This window comes from Sphaerodactylus townsendi, linkage group LG06 (assembly GCF_021028975.2).
Source record: "Sphaerodactylus townsendi isolate TG3544 linkage group LG06, MPM_Stown_v2.3, whole genome shotgun sequence".
In the NCBI taxonomy this organism is placed as follows: Eukaryota; Metazoa; Chordata; class Lepidosauria; order Squamata; family Sphaerodactylidae; genus Sphaerodactylus; species Sphaerodactylus townsendi.
This window is the reverse complement of record NC_059430.1, coordinates 42,327,553-42,354,046: the sequence shown is the minus strand read 5'-3', so window position 1 is coordinate 42,354,046 and position 26,494 is coordinate 42,327,553. Positions and strand designations below refer to the sequence as shown.

The 26,494-nt window shown below is 45.5% G+C and overlaps 2 protein-coding genes across 2 annotated transcripts in view; one reads left to right on the top strand and one right to left on the bottom strand.

Annotated features, from left to right (window-relative positions):
* Nucleotides 1–3,234: 3,234 nt before the first annotated feature.
* RRP7A (ribosomal RNA processing 7 homolog A) lies at nucleotides 3,235–10,157 on the top strand. The gene is made up of 7 exons (XM_048500916.1): nucleotides 3,235–3,367; nucleotides 3,663–3,805; nucleotides 6,836–6,961; nucleotides 7,163–7,286; nucleotides 8,418–8,515; nucleotides 8,950–9,148; nucleotides 9,787–10,157. The coding sequence occupies exons 1-7, from the start codon at nucleotides 3,304–3,306 to the stop codon at nucleotides 9,870–9,872; spliced, it is 840 nt and encodes a 279-aa protein (XP_048356873.1). The 5' UTR covers nucleotides 3,235–3,303; the 3' UTR covers nucleotides 9,873–10,157.
* A 1,046-nt stretch (nucleotides 10,158–11,203) lies between these two features.
* Nucleotides 11,204–26,494, bottom strand: part of SERHL2 (serine hydrolase like 2) — a 36,463-nt gene continuing 21,172 nt past the window's right edge. The window contains 12 exon segments of the mRNA XM_048500915.1: nucleotides 11,204–11,800; nucleotides 12,310–12,397; nucleotides 12,708–12,784; nucleotides 14,599–14,633; nucleotides 15,265–15,344; nucleotides 16,507–16,619; nucleotides 16,828–16,876; nucleotides 16,878–16,903; nucleotides 19,987–20,061; nucleotides 20,780–20,799; nucleotides 21,077–21,118; nucleotides 26,368–26,481. Of these exon segments, the coding sequence (XP_048356872.1) occupies nucleotides 11,681–11,800; nucleotides 12,310–12,397; nucleotides 12,708–12,784; nucleotides 14,599–14,633; nucleotides 15,265–15,344; nucleotides 16,507–16,619; nucleotides 16,828–16,876; nucleotides 16,878–16,903; nucleotides 19,987–20,061; nucleotides 20,780–20,799; nucleotides 21,077–21,118; nucleotides 26,368–26,481 (839 nt within the window). The 3' untranslated portion in view covers nucleotides 11,204–11,680.

The following is a 26,494-nucleotide window of genomic DNA, read 5'->3' as shown; positions in this document are numbered from 1 at the left end:
ACCCCCCCCCCCCCCCACCCCCCCCCCCCCCCACCCCCCCCCCCCCCCACCCCCCCCCCCCCCCACCCCCCCCCCCCCCCACCCCCCCCCCCCCCCACCCCCCCCCCCCCCCACCCCCCCCCCCCCCCACCCCCCCCCCCCCCCACCCCCCCCCCCCCCCACCCCCCCCCCCCCCCACCCCCCCCCCCCCCCACCCCCCCCCCCCCCCACCCCCCCCCCCCCCCACCCCCCCCCCCCCCCACCCCCCCCCCCCCCCACCCCCCCCCCCCCCCACCCCCCCCCCCCCCCACCCCCCCCCCCCCCCACCCCCCCCCCCCCCCACCCCCCCCCCCCCCCACCCCCCCCCCCCCCCACCCCCCCCCCCCCCCACCCCCCCCCCCCCCCACCCCCCCCCCCCCCCACCCCCCCCCCCCCCCACCCCCCCCCCCCCCCACCCCCCCCCCCCCCCACCCCCCCCCCCCCCCACCCCCCCCCCCCCCCACCCCCCCCCCCCCCCACCCCCCCCCCCCCCCACCCCCCCCCCCCCCCACCCCCCCCCCCCCCCACCCCCCCCCCCCCCCACCCCCCCCCCCCCCCACCCCCCCCCCCCCCCACCCCCCCCCCCCCCCACCCCCCCCCCCCCCCACCCCCCCCCCCCCCCACCCCCCCCCCCCCCCACCCCCCCCCCCCCCCACCCCCCCCCCCCCCCACCCCCCCCCCCCCCCACCCCCCCCCCCCCCCACCCCCCCCCCCCCCCACCCCCCCCCCCCCCCACCCCCCCCCCCCCCCACCCCCCCCCCCCCCCACCCCCCCCCCCCCCCACCCCCCCCCCCCCCCACCCCCCCCCCGCCCCACCCCCCCCCCCCCCCACCCCCCACCCCCCCCACCCCCCCCACCCCCCACCCCCCCCCCCCCGCCCCACCTCCGGCCCCCACCCCCCCCCCCCCCCCCCCCCCCCCACCCCCCCCCCGCGCCCCCGCCCCCCCCCCCCCCCACCCCCCCCCCCCCCCACCCCCCCCCCCCCACACATTTTTGAAGATAGAGGCGCCAGACTTTCAAGGTGGCTCCAAGAGGCCTTGAGTAATAGCATCCAAGCTTGGTGAGCTTTGCTTTTGGGGGTGGGTGGGGGCGCTGAGAAGTTCTGAGAGAACTCAGCCAGCAGGCTTCATGTGCAAGAGCAGGGAAACAAAATAAGCCTTTTGGGGGCCCATAAAATTGGACCCTCAGAAGCAAAGGTCTCTAAGCCTGGATGCTATTACCAGGAGGGCTTCCTGGAGCCACCTTGAAAGTCTGGTGCCTCTATCTTCAAAAATGTGCAGCCTGCCTCAGAAATTCCTCATTAGCTACAATGGAGCAAAGTCACTGCAAAACAAAGAATCTTGGGCAAATTTCTTGGGGTGCCTGGAAGGGATGTATTTTTAAAGCTAGTGACACCAAAATTTCAGGGTATCACCTGTTAACTATTCTTATGATGCCACCCAAGTTTTGTGAAGTTAGGTTCAGGAGGACCAAAGTTATGGTCCCTCAAATGGGTAGCCCCCATCTCAGGTTAGCTCCCATTGAAAACAATGGGAATGGGGGCGTTCCATTTGGGGGTCCATAACTTTGCTGCCCCTGAACCAAACATCGCCAAACTCGGCTGGTATCATCAGGGCAGTCTCTGGATGATGCCCTGAAATCATGGTGCTGCTAGCTTTAAAAATGTGCTCCCTGCAGGCCAAAAAAACACCAAAAATACCCCCCCAAAAGCCCAAATACCTTGCATTCGCATTTGTTCATATTTGGGCAGGACATAATCAGACAATTTTTGTCCGAATTTGCCCAGATTCCAGCCGAATCTGCTATTTGTTTTATCTGAATCTCCAACCCTAAAAAGTGATGCTGTTTCAGGGTGGGGGAGAATCTGTTCCCAAACAGCATCACTTTCAATTTTGTTTTAACCGGAGCCCCCAGATTCTCCCTTTAAGGTAGATTTAAAAGAAGAATCTGAGCTCCCTAGTTTAAACACCATTGAAAGTGATGTTGTTTGGGGGTGGATTCCACTGGAGGTGTTTTGTGAGAGATGATGCTGACATTTGTTTGGTAAATGTTTGCTGGGGGTGATTTGTGAGAGATTTACATGCTTAATACCCACTTGCACTGGCTTGGAGTTGTTTCTCAGGCTAACAACCTACCTCATAGGGTTGTTGTGATTAGGAAATTACGAAAAGAGTTGGTGGGGAGAGAGCCATGCATGTTTTGCTGGGAGTGGGAGGTGTTTTGTGAGCTGGTACAAAAAATCATTGTTTGATCATGGTGGGGGAGGGTGGCCGCCGATACGCCGGGCCGGGGGGGTGGGGGGTGGGCGCCAAACTCAGGTTTTGTCCCCGGGCACCAGTTTGCCTAGGTATGCCCCTGAATCTGGGGGGTGCCTGCTGTCTGTCCTGTCCACGCCCCCGCCATGTCACGCCCCACCTGGCCCTGTTGACGCTACGCCACTGTTTGAATCCCACCACCATTGGAACCTTTTGTTAAAATTTTTGAATCCCACCACTGGAGAAGTCTGTTACCAAACTGCTATGCTAGTCACTCCCTTATGACAGTCAAAGTCATCACATTTCAGTCCTGTAGCACAACACTCTGCACCCGCAAAGGAACAACAGATCTTTTAAAAAATAACAGACTTTCCTCTGTGATACACCTCTGAAGATGCCAGCCACAGATGCAGGTGAAACATTAGGAACAAGATCTACCAGACCACGGCCACACAGCCGGGAAAACCCACCAGAACCATCTGTGCCTAGTGTTTACTGGATGTAGTGTTTACTATGAGCATGAGATAACTGGGTTCCTTTCTCAACATAAGCTTCGAAACTGCTATGCTAGTCACTCCCTTATGGCAGTCAAGATCATCACATTTCAGTCCTGTAGCACAACACTCCGCACCCGCAAAGGAACAACAGATTTTTAAAAAAGAAAATGATTGAAATGTAAAAGGAAATGCCAAACGGATACTCAGCAGCGCTACTTAAAAAGGTAAGTGGGCTGTCTGTCTGTCCATGCCATTTATTCTGTCTGCAACCTCTTGGGAATTCGTTCTCCACTGTCACCCTCAGAGCCTGCACGCCAAACCAAAAAGCCCATAGCATTTTCTCGTCGTTTGTTTCTGTGAGATCGTGAAGTTTTAAAAACATATTTGAACCTTTCTTTTCCGTATTGCTGATGGGCTCAAGAGCAGAGTCACTCCCTTCCCCACCCGGGTCTACGCGGAAAAACTACAGCTCCCAACATGCTTTGCTACTACAGGAACTGGGCAACGACGGGTCTTCCTCCTACAGCACTGAAATGGCGACTTCCAAGAGGAAGCGTGGGAAAGTGGGATCGTGCGTTGCTCCTGCAGGATACACGGGTGAGAGTTTGTTTCTGCAGGGCTGAGGTGTGGTTGCCGAGCGCCTTCATGGGCCTCGCTCGGTTTCCTGCCGTTCCTGTTGGTTTTGATATATGTAGCCATCTCGCTTTGCAGGAACAGAATAGGGTTTTTTTTAATGTGTTTTTTTCCCCCTATGGTGCGGGTCATAAGAGTTAATTCTCCCTCACGTAGTAAGCTTGTGATTGCGATTCACTGCATACTGCTGGGCCTTCGTGTAGATTTAAGACTTCTTGTTATAGTCTGTTGCTTACAAAATGTCCCTTGCTTCTTTTAGCTATACCAGTGAAGTTCTCTGAAAAGCATCAATCTCCTCACTACCTTTATGTGAAGGAGCACAAAGTCAGAGAGAACACAGATCCTAACAGGCCTCCAAATCGTACTCTTTTCATCCTCAATGTTCCACCATATTGCACAGAGGTGAGTTTATATGGAAGAGGGAAGGAGAAAATAGTCTTGTGGAGAGAGAGAGTATTCTGGCTATTGAATGCATGGCAAGTTCTAATAAATCTGGGCCTCTGGGCAAAAATAGGATAGCCCCCCCTCCCCCTCACGATCCCTATTTTTCATAATCTACTCCTTTCAGTTGTCTGAATGGTAGTGGCTGGCTGCACAAGTAGCCAAAAGCCTTGTCTTGGAAGATATTCTGGGCAGCATGGGTTGCCTATTTGCATTTGGAAATTGTGGGAGAAGATGCAGCTTTGGGGAGAGAGAGGTTTCTGGAGCACTTTGAAGATGAGCACCAGAGTTTCTCTTTGTTGTCAGGGAGATGGGTTGCTGGTTAACACACACATGTGTAGAATGCTGAAAGGGTGGAAAGGACAGCACAACAGCAGATTAGAAGTGAATTTTGAGTGCTCCTTTATTTGAAACTTCAAGCACACAGAAAACTATTTGCTTCTATATCACCTTCCTTTGCTTTGCCAGTTTTCTATTTGCAGGGAGCTTTTCAAGTGAGAGACTTCTAAAATTGCAGTCACTACATTAGACATGCAATCTGACTGGAGAAGACATTATTGCTCTCTCATTCTGATAAGAGCCTAAGAGTAGCCACAGTGGCCAGATCAGTGGTCCTTCTAGTCCAGCATCTTCTTTCCAACATTGACTTCTCACAGAGAAGCCTACAAGCAGAACCCCACAAACAACAGCCCTTTCCTGCTGAGAGCTCCCCAGAATCTGGCAGCAAGATTCTGCATCTTGACTTGAAAGCCCCTTATAACTGTCATGGCTGGTAACCTGTGATAGATCTTTTTAATATAAAACAGTCCAACCCCTTTTAAATCAGTTTAAACCAGTGACCATCACCACATCTTGCGGCAGTGAGTACCACAAAAGCCTGTAGTATGAATATACTTTTTTTGTCAGTTTTGAATTTACAGCCAGTCAGTTTCACAGAATTCTATTATTATGAAAGAGGGAAAATTATTTGTCTACTTTTCTACACCATACAAAGCTCTATACCTCATGCTGCCATTCAGCCACCTTTTCTTTCTAAACTTAAAGCCCCAAGTGCCCAAGAAACAGCATCATTGACTTTGAAGACAAGATTGATATACACACAAAGTGCCTTCATTGCCTACACCAGCTATACCCTACTTCCTCATTCCCTGCATTCTCCTTCATAAGCCCCCCTCTGCAATTGACTCACTGCCTCACCATATATCATTTTTGTCATGCTGTGGTGTTTTTGGTTGCTCTTTTCTGTACTTTTTCCAGCTTTTCCAATATCCTTCTTGAAATGAAGCAACCAGAACTAAGCACAGTATTCCGCATGAGACTGTGTTACAGTACAGATCGTTTTATTCTCAGTTGCTTTCCTCGGGCAATGCTTTCAGGGTGGTCGAGGGCCCAGTTTTGCTACCCCAGGTGACTCTTGAATTAGACTGCTCCAACTGAATGATACAAAGTTATAGTATAGAGAAATGTTCCTCGTTAAAAATAAAGCAGCCTTTGTCTAAACTTGTAAATGTACACAGTCTATAAGTTGTGGGACATCTATGCCTAACACATTAGCCATTCACCCAAGGCAAGAACATAGGTTTTCAATAGGAGACAGCTGTACCAGGGTCAGCAGTATCGTGTTAGGTGAGCATGTTTCCAGAACCTTTTAGATGCTGAGATTAGATGACTGCCTAAAGTACCATGCTGCCTTTGATTTAAAGTGTTAGCATTTAGTTAAACCATTTATTTCCTGTTTTTTTCCAAGTTATTAGTTACTGCATAACAGTTAAGAGGATTATCTTTGAACCAAAGTTTTCTGCTTTCTATCTTACCTTCATTTTGGTATGTGGCTTTAAGTAAGTCTCTGTCTTGTACTCCTCTATATACTCCACTACATATGCAATATAAAGATAATGGGTTGGATCCACACCAGTGTTTCTGCAGGTGTAAGGAGTCCTGCTAACAGAGAGAGACTTTCTCAGCTCTCCTCTCCCGCGTCAGCCCAAATGCCAGTCCTTAGCGGTACCCTCCTGCCAGGGGCAGGATTTCAGGCAGAGCGGGGGGAGGTAACCAAGTCAGGCTCCATTAATGTAAGTCCTGGCACTTGCAGAAATGCACTGAAGTCAACCCTATCTTTCAAAATTAACACCAGACTTATTGAAAATGCTTTGAACATTCTAGAGGTACTGCTATCATCTCTTTTTAGAATTGTTCTTTTTCATTCTTAAGATAATGCTTATCACAGCAAGATTTGTTGGAGTATTTTTTATACTGCCATGCAGTTTTCATGCTGTGTAGTTAAATGCAAAGAAAGTGCCATGATTATATCTATAATTATTATATATTATTCAATCTGATTGACCTAAGGTAATAGTTGACTATTGTCTTAGTATAATGATTTCAAATGTATGTAATATTTATGTAATTATTTAAATTATTATTCTAATTGTAATTATTTTATGGGTTATGTGTGTTTTGTGTCAATAAAAAAAAGAAAGTGCCATGATTATGCCTCTCCCCATACCATGGCCAACAGGCTTGTTTAATTAGTATAAAATTCAATGGCTGGATGTATCACTATAATAAGGGAATCAATTCTGTCTTTCATTTTGTTGCCTTACAATTCTAGCTATAGAAGAAAATGCATACCGGTAGGACATTATCCTCTATGGAACTTTTGATTCAGATCTTGAGAATGTCTGCATTAGCTGATTTCTGAAGAAGGAACCATACATTTTTGTCAATGACAGACAGTGCATAACAGACAACATGATTGTGACTCGTCCTGTTTTTTGGTGTTCAAAAATTTTGTAAGAGTAGGAGATAGTCATATAGCTGTGTTGTGAAAGGAAGGGTACAAGAAGACTACTCTGGAATCAGCTGGGAGTGTGCCTGTTTTCCAAGTTAATTGAATCCTGTGCCAAGAAAGACTGGTAGTCTTACCTTGACTACAGGATAACTTCATATACTTTTTAGTAATTTTGTGCTAAATTCTTATTTTGCTCGAAGGAATGCTTGTCGAGGCTGTTCTCCGGCTGCTGTTCTGTACAGTCTGTGGAGATGTGTGAAAAGCCAAGGCTGGGAGAAAAACCAGAAGCATCTGAGTCCAAGTTCTTCAACACTAAGACATTGTTGGTAAATTGAGAACAGTCAGCTCTGTTGGTGGCTTGCATGTTGAGAGAGTGGTGGGGAAATAATGTAGGTAAAAGTGTGTTGGGGAGGGGGAATACTCTTGAACTGTTGCTTATGTACTTAGCGAAACTTCATTTTTTGAGATATATATGAACAGGCTTGGGGTTTTTTTTAGCCTGTACAAATGTACTTTCTGTTTTCTAGGGATTCAAGGTGGCCTATGTGGTATTCAAGAGTCCAGCTGGTATACAGGCTGCCCGGTCATTATCAACGCATGGGCCCCTAGTGATCTCTTCAGTCAATCATCCTGTTCAAACTGGAATTCTCAGTAAGTTAGCCACAGATGCCTAGAACTTCTATGCCTTCTTGTACTGGCTCGCAGAAGTGCAGATTCAGTTTTTCACAGCATCTGTTCCTGTTATTAGAAACTGAAATTTGCAACAAATGTTGGACAGTTGGAGGAGACAGGTTCAGTTACTTGCTCAGGCATGAGGCTCACTGGGTGACTTTCAACCTAGACCACTTTGCAGGATAAAATGAAGCATGTGGCCACATCTGCAGCTGAGTTCCTTGCTTTCAGGAAAGTTGACCTTGAAATGTAACTGATTCCAGCCAAATTGGGTTCTTGTCTTTCAATTTTGACACATCAGTTTCTTCATCCTTTCCCCATAGGCATTTAGCCATCTCTTGCCAGTACAAATCTGGCTTGCCGCGGGGTTCCCCCTTATCTTTGCAGTACACTGTCAGATTGTGCAAAAGGCAGAAGAGGGTCAGTTAAGTTATCTTTCACCCAGTATCTTTAGGCATTAGGTTTTAAACCTCTTGCTCTAACATAATTTCACTGTCAGACTGCAGTGCGGAGTGGCAAAGCAAGGCAATTGCAAGATGCACTGTCTGGGGTAAGCAGAGATCTCCTCCCTGTTTGCACTCCTGCTTTTGCAGAGTAGTGTGAAATCTCAGCAGTTTAGGAAATGGACCTTGCTGCAGGTTCATGAGGTAAGCAGCTTTAAATAGCTACTTGCATACCATTGCCTTAGGCCTGATGCTGATGGGACAGAAGAACTTACCCATACAACCTTGCACAGATTTAGCAAAGTTTAAAGTGCATGTAATACTGCTGCACATGCAGTGTTAGCATGCTGGTGCTACTACCCACCCAGGATATAGGGGTTTCTGATATGCTAAATTGCTCAAGTAGTGGCTCAGCTGAAACAAGCTCCTGGCTCTTGCAACATTGGTGGTTCTTATCCACAAGCAGACAAAGGCAGGCATCCATATCACACAATGTGCAATTTAATTCCTACCAGCAGTCGTCATTGGAGCTAATTTGTTTGTCCCGTCCACCTAGGTCCATAGTTTAGGTTGTGTGAAGAAGGGCTTGTTCGGTTCCCACAGTTTTTTCTCTGCATAACTTGTTGAAGATGTTTGTAGTGATTGTTGATTTTCTTCTTCATCTCAGAATGGATTGCTGGGTATGCTGCATCAGTTGTGGATCCCGCTGAGCTGAAGAAAGAGGTGGATTCTTTCATGCAAGTCTATGATCAGAAGACTGCTGAGGTAGGGATTGCTGAAGCTTCAGTTGTGTTAACTGTGCTACAGACTTCTTAAATTATGAATGTTCTCCAGTGTGTTACCTACTGTAGTGTCCTTGACCTTCCTACCTAGAGGGTAGACATCTATGATTTTACATGGTGAATTGAGAACCATTACGTTTGGAGGGTCACATTGATTATATTACCTGGAGGTAGCACAACTGTGCCTTCCTCAGCAAGCCATTTCTATCCATCTTCTTGCATGGTAAAAGGGGCTAGTTCTAGGATTCCTTTATTAATGAGCTGTGACAGTCAGGTGGAACATTCTCTGAATTGTAAACCATGTTTCTGGGTTTAGGAGGCTGGTGGGAATCCAACAGCCCCTTCCTCCAAAGCTGGATAAGGTCTGCTTTTTCTTTCTCAGCCTTCTCATTTCTTCACTTTTTTTCTTTGACACAGGAAGACGCAAAAGCTGAGGCTGCCGATGGTGTCCCAGATGAGGATGGGTGGGTGAAGGTGACAAGGAAAGGTCGAAGACCTGGAGTTCCACGGACAGAAGCAGCCAACCTGCGGGTACTGGAGAAGGAGAAGCGCAAGAGACAACGCAAGGAACTGCTCAACTTCTATGCTTGGCAGCATCGTGAAACTAAGAGAGAGCGTGAGTAACTTCTTATCCACTTCAGTCCTGTGGGATTTGGGTGCAGATGGAATGAAGTGTAGAACCTGAGTTGCTTGCAAAATGTGGCTTTTCCAGGTCAGCTTGAAGCCTGGTGGTAATGGAAGCAGCTGCTGAATAAACAGAGTTGCTGTCATTGCCGGGATTTTTAGCTCTGGTCTGTTGTGTTTCTTTTTAATTGTGTCAACTTGTCAATAGACACAGTACAATACAGGATGTTGGGATGATGGCAAGCATTCATATGGTTAAAACCTAACTCATTATAAACACTTGCCAAAAGTGCAGAAGCCAGAAGGAGAACAGAAGTGCTACCTTAGTCAGGCTGTCTACTTGTCCAGTCTTGGTAGACCCTTTTCTGGATTCATAGTGGGTTTCATTTGAAGCTTCATTGCAGGAGAAACAAAATTTGAATCCCTCAGGAGAGCTTCGCAGCATTTCTAATAGTGAATAGTAGATTCTACTATAAATAATTATTTTAGTACACAGAATCAACATAACACTTGAACACACTGGGAATAATATTTTCAGCACAAAGCTGTTTTAAATGCCTGACAGATGAAATCTGCAGGAGTGTCGTTCATCTTCAGTCTGATCTAGTATCTTTTTTCCATGTTTTTCAGACATAGCCCAGCTGAGGAAGAAATTCGAAGAAGACAAGCAGAAAATTGCGCTCATGCGAGAACAGCGAAAGTTTCGACCATACTGAGTCTTTACAAAAGGGAAGCCACAAAGAGGTTACAGACAGACATATTTTGATGGAGCTTCCTGCTCATTTCATCACTGTCTCTTGGACGGTCTAATAAAGTGGACAGCTTTAGGGGCCACACATGAAGTAATCTTTGCTCAAATGCACAACCCTATGATAGCTCTGTGGACCTTGCTCCATGATCCCTGACAAACTTGATGTCACCTAATAGTGTGCTGTTTGGCTGAGAGATGAAAAACTACATTTTAAATTGTAAATAAATGTTGCTACGGGCTATAGAATGTTCTTTTTCTCTCCATTTTCCTTTATCTTTTTCCTGCATATCTGGTTTGCTGGGTAACTTGCAAACTAAATTTGCACACAGTGTGTGTGACTAGTTCCTTCTCTAACTTCTAAGTCACCTACAACAGTTAATGTACTACTGTGCTGCCAATTATGTCAAATATTTTGTGTAGTATTGTGTGTTCTTGCTATGGTATTCAGGGAACAATGATTCTGCTAGGATACATGTTGCAATAGTATAGTAAGGGAGACTGGTAGCGGCTATATACTAATCATGACAATGATTGTTGAGGAAGTCTCTAAAGAGGCAGTTATACATTTTCTAAATAAATTGCTGCACCGCTTTGCGGCTTGAAAGGGTTGCTTTGCTACTGGTTGATGTTACTATCCCCCTAAGGAGAGAAAATACGATGCCAAAGGGGTAAGATGAGGTTTCCTAGTGGTACTTGGTTTTCTCAGAGCAGTTCAAGATAATCTCAGCACAACATTTCATCTTTTGAAAATGGGAATGGCCATTTGTGCACTCTATTGGGTAAAATTAGCTGTAAGGAAGAATTCGAGATTCTTGAATCTCTAATGTTAATGTAATATCTACCACAAACATGTGGACATGACTTGCAGTAAGGGCAGGAAGAGATGCCATCAGCCGCATGTATAACATCTTTGTAGATGCTCATGTTGCCAGTGTGCTGTTGGGAACGGGGGAGCAGATTGAGTGTGACTGGAAAAAATGCCTAGCTAATTCTTTTGCTAAAAGTTAACAAGGGAGACACAAGTTCTCTTTCCACTGAAAGGCAATAGGATTCTGTAGTTGGCAGTAAAAACTGACTCTCCCCCTTGCTTACATCTTTTAATTTAATATTAGACAAAATTTTGATACTATCCCTTCAGTGTCTCATAGCTGACAGCATAGGCAATAAGTCCTTGCTTTTTTTAAAAAAAGTTTTAAAGCATGCAAGAAAGCAGTATTAAAAAACAGGCTGTTCTTGTGAATCCAGGAATAAAACCTCAGATACTCTACTCCTGAATGATGCACTTGATGCGACTGATTGATCTAGTGGTAAAGTAAGCCATGTTTATTGTTCAACCAGCACAACAAGCGAATACTTATTTTATTAAATGAACAACTGTTGTATATTTAGAAAATCAGGCTTTCAGCCAAATGTCATCTACTGTGCCAAAACCAGTAAAAACAACTTCAGCCTATAGCTCATGGGGTCCCATGGAGTCTGTGTGCATGAATGAAACTGGCTGAGACATTCAGCAAAAACAATGTATGCTGGCTACCCAGCAACGGAGAACCAGCAAAAATGTGGCTTCTGTTTGAAGGCGTATTCTCGGCAACAATAGTTGTGGCCACATTTCTTCCACACCTTTTAGAGACATCCAAGATTCCTGTACTTGTTTCCAATGCAACCTGAAGGAAGTTCAGCTGCAGTCTTGTCCTCACTCTAGCAGTAGTAAGGGATGTCTTTTCCTGCAGAACACATCCACTGGACAGTCAGCAGGGGAGGAGGTGATGCTGGCTACAGACTGGCTTTGACATTCTTGCCTTCACTTAAGAAAGTAGTGATGATCCCAGCCACAACTTCTGGCTCGTTCATGTGGACAAAGTGATTCCCAGTTACATCAGCGTAGTGGAAGCGCTAAGGGTGACAGTGAATACAATGAGAAGTGGACTCCAAAAAAAGAGATGTCTGAAATATTCTAATAGAGACGTTATTAATATTACAGATGGCTGTAAACAGAAACTTTCAGTGGGTTACGAAAGCCTTGACCAGATCTGTTAAAAAGGATTAAACCCAAATGCTGTGATCTAGCACAGGACAGATATAAAGACTTCTTTATTTGTTACAATTTCATATTTTTGGACTAACAGTCTTGCCACTGGAAATGCTGATTTTTCCCCCCACTCTCCTTGGTAAGATTTAAAATAGTTGACAACTAGCAGGTTTACAAGTTATGAATCCGCTTATTTAAAAAAAAATTCACGATTCTGTGAAATATACTCTCAATACTCTTCTCCCTCCCACTTCAGTATATATACAGAGCAAGATAAAGGTTTCTTCCTTACTCTAAAGTTCTAACATGAGAGAAACTGCTACATATGTAGGCCAGTGTAAGTGTCTGGTAAGGCCTAGCCAGCTGCTCTCACCTCTTTTAGGAAGGTCCTGTATGCCTCTTGCAGGGGTTTCACAATAGGCATATCTTTAGACTCAATGGAAAAGATCCCATCTTGTGCTCTAGAAAGAAATACAAACTTTGAAGTTATCTTTGTGGGTAGCTTGCATTGTTCTGTTTACACAGCCAAGGACAAGCTAGTCATGTAAACAGAAGCTATTTCAAGGCAACTGTACTGTGCAGCCATTTAATATATGCCATAAATTCTGCACTTAAAGTAGTAGTTACCCCAGCAGTGCTCCTTAAAGGTTGTACTTAGCCTTGTTCTTGTAGCAGATTAGTGAAGCAATGGCATTTTTTTCTTAGAATTTTGGCAGGAGAGAAGTAAGGCCATGAAAGATAAGCTGCTGGTCACATCTGTATATCACTCACATGATCATCAGTACATCGGCCTGGATGTTTTTCAGGAAGGTCAAAGATTGGTCCAAAGTCACAAAACTGTGATTGTGCTACAAATGAAAATACAGAGTCAGACAGAGTTTGATATCTAGGTTTTTGTACATGTGGAACCTGATAATCTGGGTCACTGCAAATTAACTTTTAGTGCGAAATTCTCATAGTTCTGTGGAAATGTTTGAAAACGTACCCAGTAGTGTCTGCAAAAAGACATCAACAAATATTTTCAGGTTCTTCTAGGCTTGGTCAAAGAGCCTGGCATCATAATAGATCCCTTCAAGCCTGGGCTTCCATGAAGAAAAGCTAAATTGGGGCAGAGAGAGTGGTTCTGTGCTTAGGGGTGAGACATCTTGTAAGAGTACACAGGTGGATACACATGTCGAAGAGGCAGCAGGCAATGAATTCTCTATCCAGGATGTGCACTGCTTCTCTCCAGACCCCCCCAAAAATCTGCCAGTGTAATTACTGGGCAGAGCACCCGGTGCTACAGCTGCCTCTTCTGCCCGCCCCGCCCGTTGAGTGGGAGAGGTGGGGAACTTGGGGCAGGCCCTCCCATCTGTCATTTTTTTTGACAGGACAAAAGTGGACTGCCTGATAAGTGCTACTCTTCTTGCCAGGCTTTGGATCGAGAGAGCTGGCTCTTTGCTGAAGCTACATCACAAGTAGCTGCACAGGCAGAAGTAAGGAGTTACTTTGATGTGCAATACAAAAATGAGTATAAGTTATGTTGAAATTCTCTTGAATAACAGTAAACAGAAAACCTCAAGGCATCCCTCCCCCCCCGCCCCACTTATCCTTGCAAGCTGGGCCGAGAGCCTGCCGCGGGCCTGCAAGGCAGGCTTGGCCTCTGATGGAGAGGGGGCAGCGGCGGGCGACCCAGACGGGCAGCTCAGGAGGGCGCCACAGTGGCAGGCCAGCTGCTGCCACGGCGCCTACCTGGACCACATGCCGCTGGGCCCCGTCCTCCCTGGGGAGGGCAGGAGCCAGCCTGCAAGGAGGGCAGGAGGGCAGGGCTCAGCAGCAGGCAGGCTAGAACATGCACCACAGAGGCGGACCGGCTCCTCCTCTCCCATGGTGAACACTTCAGCCAGCAAGCAGTGCCCTGGCCGGGTTGCTATGCCATGGAAGAGCCTGGGCACAAGGACCCACCCGGTACCCCCCACATGACAAAATGGTGTGTGCCCAGGGACATGAGATACCCCATGTGCCCATGGGCGGTACACCCCTGCATTACGCTCGCTTTCGTAACCTTGGATTTTCTTGGTGATCTCCCACTCAAGTACTAACTAGGGCTGACCCTGCCTCGCTTCTAAAATCTGATGAGATGGGGCTAGCTAGCAGGACTTGATAGGAGGGGAAACAATACACAACATAAAGCACATTCTCCACCTCAAAAATGTGAACAGTGAAAATATATCACTGGCCATTTTGGTATTTATGCATGATTTGCACGATGCCAGAACATGCACACTTTGCTATACTCTTTTCCATGTAAGGATCAAAGCAGAATTGTAAATTCATCCACCACATGCTGGACCATCTTTGTTTTAGAATGCTCCGCTGGGGTCCTAGTGCCTACCTAGTTCTGGCATTGCTACAAATTTTTTCAATGCAGTATTTAATATGCCGATTATTTTTTAAAAAATTATTTCATTTTCAGACAAGCCCTTTAGAGGATAGGTTGAAAAGGGTACGAAAATATTAATGTTATTATTTCAAATTTATAGCAGCAGATTTAAAAGATGAGAAAGTGAAACAGAGAGCACAAAATGCCAAAGAATTCATGGTTGACCAGGAACTGGAGCCAAGACTTTCCTAGTCCAGTCCAACATACCTTTTTGTTGGATAACTGACAACAAAAACTTACCAAAGTAACTCTTATATCTCTGTTATAGACCAGACCTGGGGGATCAGAGAAGATAACAATATATTAGGCACTGATGTCAGGACAGCTGTTGCACGCTTGATGCCTTAGGTCAGCAATCTTTTATAACTCAAAAGCCAAACTACATCATACTTCAGAACAAATGAGCCAGTATAATAAAGCCTATTTGCATAACTGAAAATATACAATATAGAATTACTTATAATTGACACTCTGAGTAATAACAATCCATAAAGTTTCTGCAGCCCAAACATTCATTGTAGAGTCTTTATTAGAAAGAAGCACACACAAGATCTAACAATAAGCAATAAATATATACAGGAGCATCCTGTCCTATTGTTCCACTGAACTGGCATAAATCTATGCATGGCTCATACTAAGATTACTGGAAACTACCCACTTCTCTCATTTCCCTGTGAGAGGTTATTTTAGCATCCCCTCTATCATTCCACTATATTTTAACTTACACATATCATTTTCTTTTATAAAAGGTATATTTGGTTCCATTATTGAACTGAATTTAGCTCTTGAGTCATAGGTTGCAGACCTTGGCTTTATGCATCCTCTGGCAAAAATTTACCACTGCCACCCAAGGAGGTCTTAGCCTTGCTACCGAACTATTGCACAGTCACGACAATAACGTTTTACCTCCTGGCACTTCAGTTGTTCCCCGTTGCAGCAATATTTTTGCACTGTCTTCTGTTAGGTGTGGGTTTGCCTTTAATAGCCTAGAGAAACCAAATAAGAACATACAAGGGTTTGCCACTGTAGAAATACATTGGAAAATATGATTCTTGGAAAGGCTCCTGTCTAAATGGTTATTCCACTTGTTTATACTTGAGGCTGGGTAAGGCTGCGTTTTGAAACCACAACAAACCTCTCTCTGTTCAGGATGGATGCAAACAACTGGTCGTGCTTGCAAGCTCCCCTCCTCTCTGTGTCTGCAAAGCAGGGTTGCAAACTTCCTGGTTTCAGAAGTCTTAAATCAGGCCACAGCTTGCAATGATGTGCAAATATGGGGACCTGGTCAAGATGAAGTTTTGGTTCATCTCAGCGATTCTCAAGCCAAGATTCAGTTCTGGTTTGGAATCACAGTTTGCGGGAAGGAAACAAACTCCAACCTGACTGGCACTTGCATTTGAATATGGCAACTAACTGAAAGTTGATTAAAAGCTTCTGAAATCAGGAACCATTCAATCATTCTTCATGCTTGACAGCAAGATAGAGGGAGAGTGCAACAGCACAATACAAAGCTGTGTCTGTCACGAAGAGAGCTTTATCACAAACTCTGAACAGTGACGTAGTGGTTAAGGATGGGAGACTCTAATCTGGAGAACTGGGTTTGATTCCCCACTCCTCCACAAGAGTAGCGGATTCTAATCTGTTGAATCAGGTTTGTTTCCCCACTCCTGCACATGAAGCCTGCTGAGTGATCTTTGGCTAGTCACAGTTCCCTCAGAACTCTCAGCCCCACCTACCTCACAAGGCACCTGTTGTGGGGATGGGTAAGAAAGGAGTTTGAAAGCCATTTTGAGGCTCCTTATGGTTGAGAAAAGTGGGATATAAATCCAAAACCTCCACATAAAAACTCTTCATAAAACCCTTGCCCATCTCAAATTTCATTTTACTCTGATAGGTCAGTCCTTGGGTGGCTGGCGTGGGGGCATATTACTTGCAAGTAACTGGTCACTTATTTTACAGGTCACTTTCAACCTTCTGTCTACCCCAAAGGTGCTGCTGCTGTTTTCTCAGGATGGCAAAGCAGTATACCACAATGGTTGCTTTCTTGTCCAGAGTCAGCCTGCATTTACAGGACACACTACCATGCTCCCATTCCACAAGGACAGGAGATGACAGCTACTGACTTTAGAGTCCAAAAACAGAACTCACCTCTGAAGTGCCTCTTGGGGGCTGCGCACTTTAGCAGAATCTTGCTTGCTTGCCTCAAAACTCAGCAGACCCTCAAACAGCTTTCGTTTGGGCTTTAGTAACCTTTCATAGTCCTGCAAATCAGAAGCAGTCATTTCCTTTCTGTAGCTCCTTACAACCAAAACTTCTCACAAAACACACAGACCACCACCAGCAGCAGTTAGCACCATCATATTTTAAGACTATACATTAACAAGACAGGGTAACAGCATGAAATCAAGGGAGGAAGAAGAGCTGACAACTGATTCACGCTACTAAGGGTCACAACACCTGGAGCCTCACCTCTAATATTGATGGGGCATCTTTAGGGGTGAATGGGGAGCTTGGCTTTATTTAATCCTGGGCCCCTCTCATCACCCTGCCAACAAGAGAGCCAAGGAACAATCTCAGAGCCTGGCAGTGGTTTATAATAAGAGGAACTCCTGTCTTGTTAGAAGTTAGAGAAGTTCAAATTTGAACTGGATACATCAGAGAGGCACGCTCCCTTCTGATCAACTACAAGTCGCATCACAAAGTGCAAAGCAATGTTAAGAGAGTAGTTTTTATTGCAATATTTGTGAAATTAAACTTCTGAATTCATGTCCTGTCAGTGGCACATGCAATTCCTGTGATACAAAAGCTTGTTTTCTTATAGGTTTAGAAACTCAAGCAACATAAACATTCAAAAATGACACCAAGGTTATCGTATGTACATTCAGGTTTTATCATCTCCCAGAAAACAGCAAATGTGTTAGGTGGTGGTGCAGTTTCACACTTGTTAGGGGAGGGTTTGGGGTCCAGGGGAAGAGCATCTCCTTTGCATGCAGATAGTCACAGGCTAAGTCCCTCACATCTGTGGTTAAAAATGTCAGGTAGGAGGTGATGTGAACAACCTCCAGCGGAGACCACAGAGAGTGACTGCAGTCAGAGTAGATAAGGCAGTTTTTATGTATTTGTTTGTTTTATAGGCTGCCCTTCCCCATATGGGCTCAGGGCAGCTTACAACACCAACTGACATATTCTATTGTACCCCTGTGCCACAGTCTCTACTAAGGGGATAACAATTAAAATTTGAAACTATACCCCCTTAAAAACCCAGCATTCACACTAATATTACAAAAGGTAAAAAGGAAAGGCAGAAGGAAGGGGAGAAGGGGAAGTCAATAGATGGATACCGTTACTGCCCATAACCATAGGCCTGGCAAAACAGCTCCATCTTACAGGCCCTGTGAACTTGTATCAAGTCCCAAAGGGTCGGGTCTCACTTGGCAGAGGCCCACTATGTTTGGACCGCTTACCTTGGGACTCTTCACTGTTCAGTGGGCTTGTAGTGAAGACTCCTTGCATTTCTTTGTTTACATGCAAGGAGGCCTCACACCTTGCTGTGCAGCTTGTCTGCAGAAGTCTCCTGGGCCTGTTTTTCCTGATTCTCTTAACTCTGCCCATCAACTCATTCTTAAAGGCACAGATCTCATCACACCCAGTAGTCCCAAGATTGCCAGCATTGTAAAAGCCTTTAAATTACAGTTATATAATTAGTATTGCAGTTATATTGATATTGCAGCCCCTTTCCAGAAATAATCCCTCCCGCCCAGTGGTGGGATTCAAATAATTTAGCAACTGGTTCTGGTGGTGGGATTCAAATAATTTAACAACTGGTTGTTTGCAAACACCATTTTAACAACCCATTCTGCCGAAGTGGTGCAAACCCGCTGAATCCCACCACTACTCCTCCCACAAATGAAAGAGGCAAAGCAATTCCCTGGACCACACATACTGAAGAAGGGGCCCATAACCTAAAACTGATATTCCCAGACCATTTTGGGCTTTGAAGGTTAGTACCAGAACCTTTTACTCACATAGCCCTTTCTTTCAGACATATAACATTGCTATCATCAAAACCTCCTTTTTGGGGAGGTTTTTAAACAAAGGCTGGATGAACATATGTTCGGAGTGCTTTTACTGTGTGTTCCTGCATGACAGGGGGTTGGACTTGATGGCCCTTGTGGTCTCTTCCAACTTTATAATGATCTCTTCCCCCCTCCACACACACACACTCTCCTGCTGGTAGTGAAGGAGAATGAGGCTTGTTATTTTGATATTCCTTGGTATTTTGACATTACCGTATTAGATCTATCACTATTTTGAAGTTGAAATAAATTTTTTTAAGTCCTTCCGATCACTGGGGAGAGGGGAAGTAGAGCGGGAGTAGCGGAGTGAAGTTAAAAAGACGCCCTGCTTGTACTATCCAAAGAAACAACTTGTCCCCTGAATGTAAATGAACACTGTAAAACTCCCATATCAGGTCTCTGCCACATATGTAATGTGCATGGGGGGAGGGGGGCTGAGCACACAGGAACATTGGATGTATGGTAGGACCAAGCACTGTTTGATATAATTATATTGGGATATCAAAATGAGAATTTAGAAGTTGGTGTGTTTTGGCTAAGCCTGTGTGGTTGAGCCTATTTTCTTTGACTTCCACTTGCTGGCTACCAAAAGATGCTGGCAGGATGAGTAGGGGGCAGGAAGAAGCTGGAAACATGGAAAGGGGGGTGAGAGGGAAGGCATGGACGGCAGTATGAAAGAGTATGAAGAGAAAAGCTAGGTGGGCTGACCATGGGCAGAGGGAGAATGTCTGGGGTAAAGCTGAGCTCATGGCAAATCTGACCTGCTCTGGTGGCGAAGCAAATTAAAGTTGTGCTAGAAGTGGTGTTGCTTGCTGTGGAGTGAATGGAAAGTGGAAACAGGGCTCAAGGAAACATGTCCATACAAGAAATCTTGCAGTGACGGACATTTGCCCCTGCAGCGCCACAAGCACCTTGTGCATAATCAGCCAGAGTGTTCTACCAGGCTTGGATAGAGTTGAAAAGGTTTTGGTTCTGGTCAAGGACAGCCAGAAAATATTTGGGTCAGGGACCACCAGTAAGTTGTAATTTACTGAGTGTAATGCTCTTTAGGGAACAAATTGAAGAGATGGGCCCCAGAAGAAGGCCCCAGACGGTTTTGGGCTTTGAAGGTTAGTACCAGAACCTTTTAATCACATAGCACTTTCTTTCAGAAATATAACATTGCTATCATCAACTTATTATTTCTTTAATTCATTTGTACCCTGCCCTTATTCCTAATGGGGACCCAAAGCAGCATAATAGTGTTATTCTCTCCCCCATTGTATCCTTACAGCAATCCTGTGCGGTAGATTAGGCTGAGGGAGTGTGATTGGCCCAAGGTTACCCAGAGAGCTACTATGGCATAAGAAGGGGCTCCCACAAACTAGTCTAATACTCTTAAACATTATACTCTTAAACATTACGCTACTATTTTAGTGAACATTCTGTTGTACAGCGGGACAGGAGGGCAAGTGTGGGGTTGTTTCCCTGCAGTGCCTTTCCTGACTGACATTCAGCTCTCATGCTCTCAAATGTGATATAAAGAGAAGAGAAAAGCATTTTAGAATCTAACCTTAGGTGCTGGGAAAAAGCCATACGATTCCACCAAGATCAACTTCTCCACCATGTCAGGGAAAATAGATGAGAACTAGGAAGATCCAAGAAGAGGAGAGAATTTATCCCAGGTGCAAATGTTAATTCTAACATTTTTGCCTTCAGACATTTTTATTTCCTTGTGTTCTTCTGACTACCACAGAGAGAACTGGGGTCTCCTGCCTGTCACCTAAGATCCTTATTGCATGCCCAGTTCTTTATATGTCCACCCATAAACATGAGGTAACTAGAAACAAGAGGCAGGTTTTTTTCAATGGTTGTGCCCTGGCTATGAAATGTTTTCCCCCTGGAAGCTCACCTGCCGCCACTCCCACATCCACCTCACTACTGCCTTTTAGATGTCAGGTAAAGGCATGTTTATTTGCCCAGGCTTTTGCGTTTTTTCATGATTACCTTTTCATTGTTTTATTATCTAACCACTTTAGTATATTACCATCTGTTTTATGCCTATATATCATTTTGCACTGTTTTATTTGACTGGCTTGTTTCCCAGCTCTGATTTTGGGTTTTTTTCTGCTATTAAGCTGACACACTTTCCTTTTTTGCTGATTCTGTTCATCTTAATTTATTGTTACTAGCTGGGGATATTTTTGGCTTAACTTTGATGTATTGATTTATGGATTTATTTGTTTTGCCACCACTAACTTGGCCAGCTTCACTCCTGAGAGCTGATAATGAAGTGAACTAAATAACCAACATTTTAATGGAGAAAAACAGTTGATATGAGGAATGCCTTTTAAAAAAATACTTACCATTCCTGCCACAGTTCCACCTGTATGAGAGAACAGGGAATGTGGTTTAAATGTACAATGTGAAACCAGTACCAAGGAAGAAGTCCTTATTGCTAAGCCTCACCAAGAGAAGAAGCAGGCTAGTAAATTAGAGGACAGGACTAGGCTACGTGAGTTGAATGAGTCAGCAAATAAGATAAATGTTTTTACCTCATAAAATTAACTGCTGCTACAAGGTCAAAAAGTTGACCTGGAAGTTAAATATTCGCTATATTTTGAGAAAAGAATAAAACTGTTCTGAGGATTAAGGCCACTTACCTAAACTATGACCCATGAGAGTAAATCGATCCCACTTCAATGCTAAAAGGAAAGAAAAAGAAATGAGATTCTGAAAGAAACCTGATTGTCAGTTTCTTGCATGATAAATTGGAGGCAGAATCATGCACTTAGATAAGGGGGGGGGGTTTCTCGGGTTTGAACCCCCCCCCATTCATGTCCGAAGCTCCTCCCACCCGTTTGTGGGTTTTTAAAACGTTTCAGTGCTTTTTCGGTTTTTGGCCTGCAGGGGGGCGCATTGTTTGGGCTAGCAGCACCAAACTTTCAGGGATTGTTTGGGAGACTCTCCTGATGATACTACCCGGGTTTGGTGAGGTTTGGTTCATGGGGTCCAAAGTTATGGACTCCCAAAGGGGGTGCCCCCATCCTCCATTGTTTCCAATGGGAACTAATAGAAGATGGGGACTACACCTTTGAGGGTCCATAACTTTGGACATCCTGAACCAAACTTCACCAAACCTGGGAGGGATCATCGGGAAAGTCTCTTATTGATACCACCCAGGTTTTGTGAAGTTTGGTTCAGGGGCTCCAAAGCTATGGACTTCCAAAGGGAGTGCCCCATCCTCCATTGTTTTCAATGGGAGCTAATAGAAGATGAAGGCTACATCTTTTGAGGGTCCATAACTTTGGACATCCTGAACCAAACTTCACCAAACCTGGGAGGGATCATCGGGAGAGTCTCTTATTGATACCACCCAGGTTTTGTGAAGTTTGGTCCAGGGAGTCCAAAGCTATGGACTCCCAAAGGGGGTGCCCCCATCCCCCATTGATTCCAATGGGAGCTTAGGAGATGGGGCTACACCTTTGAGGGTCCATAACTTTGGACCCCCTGAACCAAACTTCACCAAACCTGGGTGATATCATTAGGAGAGATTCCTAAAGATACCCTGAAAGTTTGGTGCTTCCAGCTTAACCATTGCACCCCTGACAGCAGGCACCCCCCAAATTTCCCTTTTAAATCCACCCACTCCGGCATGGATTTAAAGGGAGAATCTGAGGTCCTCAGTTTAGAAGAAGAAGATGAAGAGTTTGGATTTATATCCCCCCTTTCTCTCCTGTAGGAGACTCAAGGGGGCTTACAATCTCCTTGCCCTTGCTCCCTCACAACAAACACTCTATGAGGTGGGTGGGGCTGCGAGAGCTCCGAAAAGCTGTGACTAGCCCAAGGTCACCCAGCTGCCAGGTGTGGGAGTGCACAGGCTAATCTGAATTCCCCAGATAAGCCTCCACAGCTCAAGTGGCAGAGCAGGGAATCAAACCTGGTTCCTCCAGATTAGAATGCACCTGCTCTTAACCACTACGCCACATTGAAAGTGATGCTGTTTCAGGGTGGGGGATAATCCACCCCAAAACAGCATCACTTTCAATGTTGTTTAACTAGGGACCCCAGATTCTCCCTTTAAGGTGGATCTAGTTTAAACACCATTGAAAGTGATGCTGTTTGGGGGTGGATTCCTGCATCACAGCAGCTGCCGGGGGGGGAGGGGGGCCCAAAACTCAGATTTTGCACCAGGCTCCATTTTCCCTCTATGCCTCAGCCCAGAGGGGAGGGGCAGGGGAGGGCAGGGCAGGGGAGTCTGCCATCCCCGACTTCGGAGAGCTGCTTTTATAAGCGCTAGGCCAGGGGTGGGGCTTGGGGAGGCGTGGCCATGCCCTGGGGCGGGTGGGGGTGTGGCCCCACCGAACCCCCCCCCATAAAAAATTTATACCTACGTCGCTGGGCAGGATTATTTATACGCAGATTAGTCCATACTGTCCAGATTGTAAAGTATTCTAAGCAGAGAGTCCCTCTGTGTTACTGGAAACATGCCCTTTAACATTGAATGTCTCTGAGTCCTCTGGAAAAACTGGTGACTGACCTAGGCCCCTTCCGCACACGCAAAATAATGCGTTTTCAAACCACTTTCACAACTGTTTGCAAGTGGATTTTGCCATTCCGCACAGCTTCAAAGAGCACTGAAAGCAGTTTGAAAGTGCATTATTCTGCATGTGCGGAATGAGCCAAAGTGTCAATGAGAAAGAAATGGTTGCTTCTCGGTAAGAAAAAAGGGCTTTGGAAAGCTCAATAAAGAGAACAGGATACGGTTTTAATTTAACCTTTCTTTGCAAATTAGTACATCCATATTGTACCTGTGGCAAAAGTTAATACTGAAATATATTTAGCAAAAAGTACTTCATAGAATTGTGGCAGAAAGACTGTGTTTTTAAAACTGTTGTTTGGAGCCTACCTGGTGTTAGATTTATTTACTTACTTCATTTATACCCTACCTTTCTACCCAATGGACGGACCCAAAATAGCTCAATAAAAAGCTCCCCCTCCCTCCCCTCCTTCACATGCCACCCCTCACTCACTCCCCCCTCTCATCTTCCCTTGCATGGCACTCCTCCCCCTCCTGTCATGATGGTGCTGTTGGGGGGGGGGGATCGCTTTCGCTTTTGCAGGTGCATTTTTATCACTTCTAGCTGTAGACTTGAAGTTCTGCAGCTGGGAAGAGATTCCAGGCCACACAATGTGAACTGCCTGCTTCTCATGTGGGGGTGGGGATCTCACACTCATATTATCAAGAGTTTGGCACGGTTTTCACCAGAACTCTCTTTCTATGTTCCTGACATGTCTTCAATAAAAGCCTTGAACCAATCAAGTGATTTATTGTCTGAACGGGGAATCTGACACCTCCCCTCCCCTAGGGTGGGTGGGCCATGTCCAGATGTCAACCCTCTCCCCCTCCCTTGTATCATTTTCATCTTGTTATCTTCACAACAACCCCAAGAGATAGCTTAGGCTGGAAATGCATGACTGACCCATGGGCATCCTCAGCAAGCTTCAATTGCTTAGTGGACCTTTGAACCTGCAGTCCTCCACATCTTAGACTGACTAACTATGGCTCCATAATGTACTATCTGAAAGAGCTTCCCTTCCCACACAGCTCCCCACCATTTAGGATAACGTGAGGTCCTTAAGAACATATAAGAACATAAGAACTAGCCTGCTGGATCAGACCAGAGTCCATCTAGTCCAGCATTCTGCTACTCGCAGTGGCCCACCAGGTGCCTTTGGGAGCTCACATGCAGGAGGTGAAAGCAATGGCCTGCTGCTGCTGCTGCTCCTCCTGAGCACCTGGTCTGCTAAGGCATTTGCAATCTGAGATCAAGGAGGATCAAGATTGGTAACCATAGATTGACTTCTCCTCCATAAATCTGTCCAAGCCCCTTTTAAAGCTATCCAGGTTAGTGGCCATCACCACCTCCTGTGGCAGCATATTCCAAACACCAATCACACATTGCGTGAAGAAGTGTTTCCTTTTATTAGTCCTAATTCTTCCCCCCAGCATTTTCAATGAATGCCCCCTGGTTCTAGTATTGTGAGAAAGAGAGAAAAATTTCTCTCGGTCAACATTCTCTACCCCATGCATAATTTTATAGACTTCAATCATATCCCCCCTCAGACGTCTCCTCTCCAAACTAAAGAGTCCCAAACGCTGCAGCCTCTCCTCATAAGGAAGGTGCTCCAATCCTTCAATCATCCTCGTTCCCCTTCTCTGCACTTTTTCTATCTCTTCGATATCCTTTTTGAGATGTGGCGACCAGAACTGAACACAGCACTCCAAGTGCGGTCGCACCACTGCTTTATATAAGGGCAAGACAATCCTTGCAGTTTTATTATCAACTCCTTTCCTAATTATCCCCAGCATAGAGTTTGCCTTTTTCACAGCTGCCATGCATTGAGTTGACATTCCCATGGAACTATCCACTAAGACGCCCAAATCCCTTTCCTGTGACTGATAGCACTGACCCCTGTAGCATGTATGTGAAGTTTGGATTTTTTGCCCCTATGTGCATCACTTTACATTTAGCTACATTGAACTGCATTTGCCATTTCTTAGCCTTCTCCAAGTCTGCCCACCTTCAGAAATGAGACTTAGTGGCTGCCACATCCTTCCTAATGGTATTTGACTGACACTATCACTGTTAACATTTAGTCTCCGAGGAAAGTCTATTTTGTTCTCTTGTAACTTTAGTACCACTGAATAATTTTAACTGTTTTATCACACTTCACTGTGTTTTTATTCTGTTGCTGCTAGTTCTTAATGTCTTCATTGTGTTGCTTTTATTTTTTGTGTGTCTGTATTTATACCTATATATACTACAGTTTTGTTTGGATGTCTGGATGGCTCTAGTGAAAGGCAGTAGTTTCCCATATAAATATATTAGTGGCTGCTAGACTTGTTCCAAAGAGCAATTGCTCTAATCCAGGGAAAACTATGAAAGCTGTTTTAGGTAGTTCATTATGACTTCAGGGACATTAGAGAAGTATTGATCTCACCTTATAAAACCAACCTTAGGTTTAAGTTTTTAACTAAGAACTTCTATTTTTAAAATAAGATTCTATTGACAACAATTCTCCTTGAATGTCTCCCATTTTCTTATTTTGGAATGTGGTTTGTCTTATCCAATGGTATAAGTCTGTGACTGTAAATAAATGAATACTATACTGCAGTGGTTCTCAACCTTCCAAATGCCACGACCCTTTAATACAGTTCCTCATGTTGTGGTGACCCCGAACCCTAACATTTATCCATTTTACAGATGGAGAACACTGATGCAGAGAGTCTTAGGCAACCCCTGTGAAAGGGTTGTTCGACCCCCAAAGGGGTCCCGACCGCCAGGTTGAGAACCACTGCTACACTGTATTATTAACAACAAACAAAATATATTAGGAGGTTTCTCTTTATAGAATGGCCTTCTCCCTCCCCCTGAAACAGCCTAGGGTGGGGTGCCTTCTCGCATACACTACCACCAACCCCTCTACCTAACAAGAAGCATTGCGTATGTTCCACCCAGCCTCCTCCAAACCCTCCCCTCTTCAGACTTTGGGCTGTGGCCTTCTAGGAAATACAGCTAAGGCAGTTTTTCTATACTAGGATTCAGGTGTAGTGTAGTGCCAAAGGGACAAGGTGGGGTGCACACCGGGCGCAGAGGCGTGGCAGAAGCATGGCAGGGGCACAGGGCACATGCCTGCCCTGGGCACAGTTCCCCCTTGCTACAGCTCTGTCCAGGTGTTTGGTTTTCATAAAGTTTTCAGTTTCAATTAGATTTTTATTCAAAATTGTTTTTTGTTTCTTCACAGTAGGAAAAGAAATATTTTAAATGAATCAATCTGTCCTTAATTGATCTGGGACAGTGAAACAACCTGTCTGTGCCCTAGAGCAAGATGAATACAGAGCACTGAGATGCTTAAGCCTGCTATATGCAGATCTGTCCGCCATGCTCACCTGCAGCTACCCTGTGCACATCTCCCACATAGTCCAAGAAGTGATATGGAAATCCAGGTGGCCGGTGGGATGACAGTCCATGTCCCCCGAAATCTACTGCCATGTAATAGCAGTCTGAAAGAGAAAC